The sequence below is a fragment of the Amblyomma mixtum genome, chromosome 4 (genome assembly GCF_055824585.1).
Source record: "Amblyomma mixtum isolate Tamu chromosome 4, ASM5582458v1, whole genome shotgun sequence".
Taxonomy (NCBI): domain Eukaryota; kingdom Metazoa; phylum Arthropoda; class Arachnida; order Ixodida; family Ixodidae; genus Amblyomma; species Amblyomma mixtum.
In genome coordinates this window covers 62,970,836-62,978,974 of record NC_143015.1, presented here as the reverse complement: position 1 = coordinate 62,978,974, position 8,139 = coordinate 62,970,836, and the positions used below count along the sequence as shown (strand labels likewise).

The following is an 8,139-nucleotide window of genomic DNA, read 5'->3' as shown; positions in this document are numbered from 1 at the left end:
AAATTCCACGCAGCAGAGAATCTAGCCCTGCGGCCACTGGGCACGTGCTCTAGGGTGGGCTGTAGTAAAAGAAGTAGAGGCCAACCAATCATAGCGCCGTTCGAGCAGCTGAAACCTACCGAACCTTCAAGCAACTATTGCGACGCCGCTCTTCAAGACGCGAATCCTCTTCTCCGTGCGTCTCTCGGCCCACTGATTGCCTTGCGTAGCCATGGCACAGGTGTTCAGGCAGACTCGCCAGCCCTCCTTGGCATCGCTCAGGTAAGGCCACCCACTGACCATTGTGGTTCCTGACGCAGGAACAGCCCTTGAGTGTAGCCACTATTGTGCAGAAGGTGACGCTTATCAACCGATCACGCCGAAATCAATGCCAAGTCAGCTGATGAGTTGGCGCCGAGATTATTATGAGGCTTTTACATTAATTGAAGAAAAATTGGTTTGAGGAGGGAAGGAAGGCCTATTCAGTGTTTGTGTCTGTCTTCACTTGCCTTGCGTTCGGTTCCTTGCGCTGCTAATTACCCGTCAATGAATCTGAAGACGTTTTTAAAAAGCCGCCGCGGTGGCTCAGTGGCTGTGGTGGTCAGCTGCTAGCCCGAAAGACGCGGGTTCGATCCCCGAAGCGGCGGTTGAATTTTTTTGCAGGAGAAATTCGAGGCCCGTGTACTGTGCGATGTCAGTGCACGTTAAAGAACCCCAGGTGGTCGAAATTTCCGGAGCCCTCCACTATGGCGTCTCCCATAGCCTTAGTCGCTTTGGGACGTTAAACCCCATAAACCATAAACCATAAACCACGTTTTTAAAGAACGGCAGTTATGAAAACTCATCTTTCGTACACACGACCGGGCCTGCCATATTTTGCATGGCAAAAGCCTGAGCGCTATCCTCGTTGTTGTCAGAAAAAGAGAGTAGCAATGCCATTTTGGCACATGAAGATTCGGTACAAACTGTACACGTCCCTCCACGTGTAACGGTGTGTTTTAGAATGGTGGCAACGTAATCATTCAGGACGGTCCGATGCATGGACAAGAGCTCACTGCTTAAGTTACAGAAGCTTTGGTCTGATCTTACGGATGTCTTAATAACATTAGCTCCATAGGGTATTGAAGGCTATGGCTTGCAACTCTCGAGAAGCCGGTCATACTGGTGTGCCCTATGCGGGGCAGCCTTCGCGGCAACGCATGTTGGGGCGAATAGAATTCTGCTACCTGCTATGCGTACTATTCTGCATGAAAGAACGAGTTATTGCTTTTATTGAACTAAACGAACGACAGGTTTACAGCTTGGCTCCGGCCTCCCGCATCTGCTCATTTCTATTTGTTCATTGACATATAGTGATGGGTGCGAACCAGTGCAGACTTGTATATACGCCTAACACCTGTGCTTATTGTGCGCTCCAGTGCTCCTCAGGACTCTGAATCCTACCGACTCTGTGCATTCAATCTGCCGATTTGGTACTGAAGTTCGGGAAGAAGATGGTGCAAATATCTTGCGCACCGACTGAGTTCGTATAAAACATTTCTGATGTGTTGAGCTCAAGACTGAAACGGATTTTTAAACTTCTATTAATTCTCAGGTGCCTAGCTCTTTGCAATCTTAATTTCGTGCGGAGGTCTTTTCAAGGTGTATACACCTGGCAAAGCATGGTTCCCAAAATATACATACATGTATATTTTGGGAACCTCGCTTTGCTTTTACTGAGTGAGCAGTAAGGCACAGTGGCTACAGGTAACATGCAGATACAGGGCGTACTCAGTAAGCTATCCTGTAGACCTTTCTGTTTGATTTGGTTTATGCGGGCTTAACATTCCAATGCAACTCAGGCTATGAAAGACGCCGTAGTGAAGGGCTTCGAAAATTTCCACCCCCCAGGGCTCTTTAACGTACATTGACGTCACACAGTACACGGGCTTCTAGAATTTCGCCTCCTTCGAAACGCGACAGTTGCGTCCAGGACCGAACCCGCTTATTTCGGGCGAGCGCAAACGCAGCTTCTGTTTTCAAAAGCTGAATTCCAGCGTTTCGCGCCAGATTTTGTTGACGGTCACAAACGTTGAAAATGTATTAATTGTCGTCCGAATGCCAACAGAATGCAGACATGAACCCTAAATTTATAATAGAAGCTAAAGAAAAATGCTGCAGTAAGCACAGTTTTGCATCAAGCACTTAAGGTAACTCAAAATTAAATAGCCTTAGCATTGTTTTTTTCCTTGACATTCACTTTTATTTCATAATCACTTTTATTTCATACTTTAATAAATTTCGTTAGGGAGTGATGATGCTGACAACCTACGACTTCACCGGCTTAAGTAACTCTACATGAATGCATTTGACGTACGGAACGGCACCTCTTATAAAAAAAATTGCCGAACCTGTCGTTGCCCGTGCATTTTACTGTTACATTATACATAAAATCCTTAGTCATGGACAAGTTCTCAAAGCCATAAGCGATATCCTGCTACCTGCTCTAACGTATGGGTAATATTCTGAAAAGGCTCCAAACCTGTATTTCCTCTGTTATCACCATGTGTTATTTGGCTGCTCAATGTAACTTAACTATATATTTGGGCTTACAAATTGCATTCTTAGACAGCGAGAAGTCTGTACATTCCGCAGATTCTGACTAGTGCTAGGTGCATTTCTTGTGTTTATTAAGAGTTGTGGATGGTTTTTGCAAAACGTCTGTTTATTTCACGTAGTAATAAAAAAGGTGTTATTACAAAATGTATACCACCACTTATAATTACTCACCTAAATTCTCTTCACTGTAGCTACAGACTTCAAAATTACAATCTTAAATAATGCAGGCATATCACTTACACTCCAGTAGGCAGTGGCACAAAGTCTGTTAGGTCAATCAGAGTAGGAAATTTGCGGCGATAAGGTGGCTGCACGTTGCACAGGTCTTGGAGTGGGCGTAGTTAGGTTAGGGGTGAGGATGGTATTGATACAATCGTTCAAAGCGCGTGCATATTTTGCAACATCTGACATTTTTCCTGAAAACCTGCAGAGAGAATACCCCAGGAACCAGCCCTTGAATGGATTCCGCTTACAAAAGCGAATCTTGTATCAGATGGGCGTTGCCCACATGTGCCTTCTTGACCTTGCCTGTGTGCTGTGCATGTTAGAGCACGTTAAAAAATCGAAAGTGAAAATGTGTTGCGAGCCCGCCGCTATGCCATCTATGACCGCCTGTGTGCAGCTCTCGGAACTTTAAACGCCCATACCATACCATACCATACCATACCATACCATACCATACCATACCATACCATACCATACCATACCATACCATACCATACCATACCATACCATACCATACCAAACTATGCAACACCAGAGCATACCATAGAATACAATACCGTGCGATACCACGCCATATGTTACCAGACTGTACGATACCATACTGTACGATGCCATGCCCATCCATACCATCGCTTTGTTTGGTGCCTACTCGTCTAGCTCTAAGCCTTTCTATCCTGTACTGTAATTCTGTTTCCCCCAGCGCTCCGCAGAATAAAATCTACCAAGCGCGGAACATCCAGCAGCCCAACCCGACAATGCAGTACCGTCAGGAAATTTTGTCTGCGTTCGTCCTCCTCGGCTTCATCATTGCGGCTTTGGTGATCTTAACCCTAATGAGAACCACGGTACGGCATGTATTCCTACCCTCTGAAATTTCTAAACGAAACTCTAGCCTTCGTACTGAACACGGTATCGAAAAGTTAGTCTTCCGCCATTTGGCATCTGTCATGGAAATTTCTTGAAGACATTGCTGCTCGCTGCTGGTCCTGCAGTGCATAAAATCAGTTTATTGTATTAAATAGACTCTTTATAGCTTCTGAGCTTTAGGAAAAATACAAGAATTACGTTGAGGAAACACGTTTTATCGTGCATCATTTTTATTGTTTCATCTAGTAATCGATGAATTGACATATCCGCGTAAAAGCTAGTTAACTCGCACGCCGCTCTCAGATTCGGGACTTTACCACTGTCACGCTTTGGGCGTCTCTGCGTGTTCTTGCTTTGTTTCCAAGAAGGGCTGCTCTAAACGTTTACCATTCAAGTGACGCGGCGCTGAAATTAAAGCTGTGCGTTGAACTTGACAGAAATACAATAAGTACTCGTCGCGTCTTATACGGTAATCAAATACTATGATGGCCCAAAAAAAAATTGGAAGAAAAGGTTTGCTTTGCGGGGTTTAACGTTCCAAAGCGACTCAGGCTATGAGAGACGACATAGTGAAGGGCTTCAGAAATTTCGACAACCTTGGGTTCTTTAACACACACTGACATCGCATAGTACACGGGCTTCTGGAATTTCGCCTCCATATAAATTCAACTGCCGTGGCCGAGATCGAATTCGCGTCTTTCGGGTCAGCAGCCAAGCACCCTAACCACTGAACCAACGTGGCGGCAGGAAAACAAAGTGTCCCCGCCCCGTGGTACTGATTATGAAACCGCTACAGTGGGGTCACTAAGTGGCAGGGACAACTAAGCCGTAATAGTATGTCTTTCACACCCGCAACCTCCCGTCATGCTTCCGTAATAGAATTTTTTAACATCGTATTTCCGCAGGAAAAAAGCGCTTCGTGAGTGCGTCTTGGCTTGTACGTTCTGTAGCCTTTCTTGGGAAGTAGTTTGACTTGTCGTTTCGTAGCGAACGCTACATTGGCCACAAACTTGCGATTTCGCTGTGGCGGTGCTCCGAGGCGGTACAGAGACCGACCTTGAGCCGCTGCCTAGCAACCATCGCAGACTGTAGGCGCCGCGCGCTCGCCGCGCCATCTGGCGTGACGTCACACCACGCTCCTTGCCGCGGAGCCGCCGCTACCGTTTGGTATGACGTCACACCGCTTGCCTCGTTGTTGTGCTCACCTCCGCTCGCTTCGGCATCTCTGTTGCATGCTTTCGCTACGTATATCATGGCATAGCCGAGCTAACCCACTGCCAATTTTTTTCTCACCAGCCAAGTGGAGAGGACGTGAAGGGCAGTGCCCAGAAAGGAGAAGAATTCGGTCTTCCTGAGCAAAAAGCACCCGACACTGTTGGCACGGTAAGCCACCTTATGCTAATAAGCTGCGTGCACTGGATATAGACACTAGAGCCACAGTTTATAACTACAAAAAGCTATACAGCAAGGAAACAATTGCCACATTTCGCTTTTATGAATATTATTAGAAACACTGATGCTGCTAATGAAGTATATACGGGCTACAGAATTTTATTTGTTTGAATCTGGCTTTATAGAGTTTAACGTCCCAAAGCGACTCATGTTATGAGGGACGTCGAAATGGAGGGTCCCGGTTAATTTAGACCACCTCGGGTTCGTAAATGTGCACTGCCATCGCACAGTACACGGGCTTCAAGCATTCGCCTCAGTCAAAATGCGACCGCCAGGGCCGGGATCAAACCCGTGTCTTTCGAGTCCGCAGTCGAGCACCATACCCACTGCGAAACCGCGGAGGCAGAATTTTTTTTTCTTGCAGAAGTCAATACTAAAGACAATGATGAGAGTTCTGCTTCACGGCAAAACCTGCAAAAAAGAAAACACTGAAAAAAAGCCAACAAGAAATAGGCCGTGCACACCTGCTCCCAGGTACATTTTCGTGTCCTTGTATAACTGCGCTATTTTTAAAGGGGTGATCATTACCTTGTAGTAAAAATTTGGAGCCTAGAGGTATTCTTCCGCTAAAAGGAGAAGAGCAAACTGTTCAGGGTTCAGGTACACCCTATTCGTACAATTTCCAGTATTGAGAAATAGTGTGTTTAGGGACGCTACAAACATCAATTGTGTATACGAAAATAAGCCTTCTATTGCCACTTTTTTTGAGCGATGTATAATTTGGCAAAATATCTATAGTTAGTGCACAGGTACTAAAAGGGGCACATTAGTTTACATCGATCACTTATTGCAAAAATTGGAGGGGATAGTTAAGTTCCACTCTAAGGACATGACGCGATAGCGTTATTCAGCTACTGCCCATGCATGCGGATTTCGTCGTTTTCAACTTTACATTCATACATCCCTGGCTGTCTTCATACCTAAACTCCTCATACTGTCCATGGCTGTCCTGGCTGTCCTCATGGCTGTCCTCATACCTAAACCTAAACATACCTAACATAAACTCTAACTTACGGCTTTTTGCAGATGATTGCGTCATATACAGAGTTATTAGCGCGACCAATGATTCATCTTTACTACAAGCCGATCTTAAAACACTCGCCTCATGGTGTAATAAGTCCCTCCTTTCCTTAAACATTAGCAAGTGCAAATCTATGTCTTTCTCGAGAAAACGCACTGTGAATCGGCATCAGTACAGCATTGGCTCACTTCTTGTCGACCCCACATTATCATACAAATATCTCGGCCTCCACGTAACACCATCACTATCATGGGTAACCCACATTCAAAAGATTTACGCAGAAGCCTCACGCACACTCGGCTACTTACGACGTAACTTGAAGGCCGCATCCCCTGAAATAAAGAAACTAGCATACATGACATTCATTCGCCCGAAATTAGAATATGCGTCATCCATTTGGCATCCATCTCAAGCTTATCTCGCCGCCGACCTCGAAGCCGTACAGGACCGCGCCATCCGCTTTATAACATCTTCCTATTCAAGAAAAACCAGCATCACTGCACTGAAACAGTCCGTCTCCATTCCATCGCTCGTGTCACGCCGCATCATATCTCGCCTCTGTCTTCTGCATCATTTCTATTATCATCCGCGCTCACGCCACGCAAAACTAGAACCCCCCCATAGGACGTCTAGCCGCTTGAACCATAATCATAGCATCGCTCGCATCAACTGTCGCACGTTAGCACTCAGTTCTTCTTTTTTCCCGCACGCAATAGCTCTATGGAATGCCCTGCCAATCATCATTGTATCATGCACTAATCGCAAACCATTCCGTGAAATGCTAAAGGACCATTTTTCGTGAGAGCAATCTTTTCAGTTATATGTTGTGCTTGATACAGACAAGTGTCCTTGCTTTTTTTCATTCCTTAGCCTTTGTTTACTCATGTGTTAATTTTTTTTACTTGTTACATATTGTATAACCTTTTCGACGCCCCTTACCTGCTGTACATTTCTATTCCTTTTCACTGTTATGTTTTTTTCTCTTTCTTTGTAGTGTTCTTTCATGTTGGTACAAATCTTGAGTTTGCTCCCCCTTTATGTAATGCCCTCGGGCCTTTAAGGGAAAAATAAATGAAATGAAATGAAATGAAACCAATCCTTGCGTAATGGTGCAGCGGTTAAAAGATGCGCCACTGCCCTGAGACGGCAGGTGCTGCCACCGGTGGGTCTCGTGCGAACAAATTTGCTCTTTGTGAACTACCTCTCGCGATCAACCAATAATTTAACTGCCACCTGCCAGTGTGGTTAGTATTCCCACAATCTGGCGGGTAGCTTACGAGGACTCCACAAAGTCACGCGACCTAGGTTGCCTACCTAAGTTGCTTCTCCGGGGGTGGTTATCTGGGACAGCTTTTACCACCCTATTTATCGCTCACAACGCCGACTCCGAATTTTCTGCGGGACGAGGTCTTTAACGCTCTCGCGTTAAAAGCCAACCGTTGAAGCAGTATTTCCACTGTAGACTATTTAATGCCCGCAGACGTCAACCGGAAAGACTCCAAAAGCCCGGGCAGCCGCTGAACGTTCGCCGACGGCCAGAAAACCAACTGACATGGATTCAACAGAAGCGCCGCCTGACACGACGAAGCAAGAGATGAAGGTGCCAACAAGACACATGCGCAAATCTTCGAAAGGCCACCCTGCACGGCGGGGAGATTGACGGAGAAATCCGCGTTAGTTCTATTTTTGATTTAAATACAAGAGCTTACGCTGCTAACAAAAAAATCGAAAAGGCTAGGGAATTTTATGTAAAAAAAAGTGTAGTTCATAACTAAAATAATTCTGCGGGGTGACTTGTCTCTCAACAAAATTTGACAAGAATACAAATTAACGAGGACAACAAATAGACAGCGCCCGAAGTCACGTGGATACATCTTTCGTCTCCTATCATTTATTTTTATTCGAGTTTCTAATAGCCGTGAAGGGCAAATAATACAGGACAAAGACATTTCAAGGTGACCTTAAAGCAGTTCTATTCTTCTCAAGCAGCCGCCGTC

The 8,139-nt window shown here is 45.5% G+C and overlaps 1 protein-coding gene across 1 annotated transcript; it reads left to right on the top strand.

Annotated features, from left to right (window-relative positions):
• The first annotated feature begins 211 nt into the window (after positions 1-211).
• Positions 212-7,802, top strand: LOC149346607 (uncharacterized). Its single transcript, XM_089585423.1, has 4 exons — positions 212-261; positions 3,503-3,647; positions 4,966-5,052; positions 7,623-7,802. The coding sequence occupies exons 1-4, from the start codon at positions 212-214 to the stop codon at positions 7,800-7,802; spliced, it is 462 nt and encodes a 153-aa protein (XP_089441549.1).
• Positions 7,803-8,139: the final 337 nt, after the last annotated feature.

Bases quoted from the DNA above. Each gene is read 5' to 3' on its own strand.
- LOC149346607 (XM_089585423.1), top strand. From the start codon at position 212: ATGGCACAGGTGTTCAGGCAGACTCGCCAGCCCTCCTTGGCATCGCTC. The intron at 3,648-4,965 runs GTACGGCATGTA...TTTTCTCACCAG, and splicing joins TAACCCTAATGAGAACCACG to CCAAGTGGAGAGGACGTGAA. The intron at 5,053-7,622 runs GTAAGCCACCTT...TAATGCCCGCAG, and splicing joins CACCCGACACTGTTGGCACG to ACGTCAACCGGAAAGACTCC.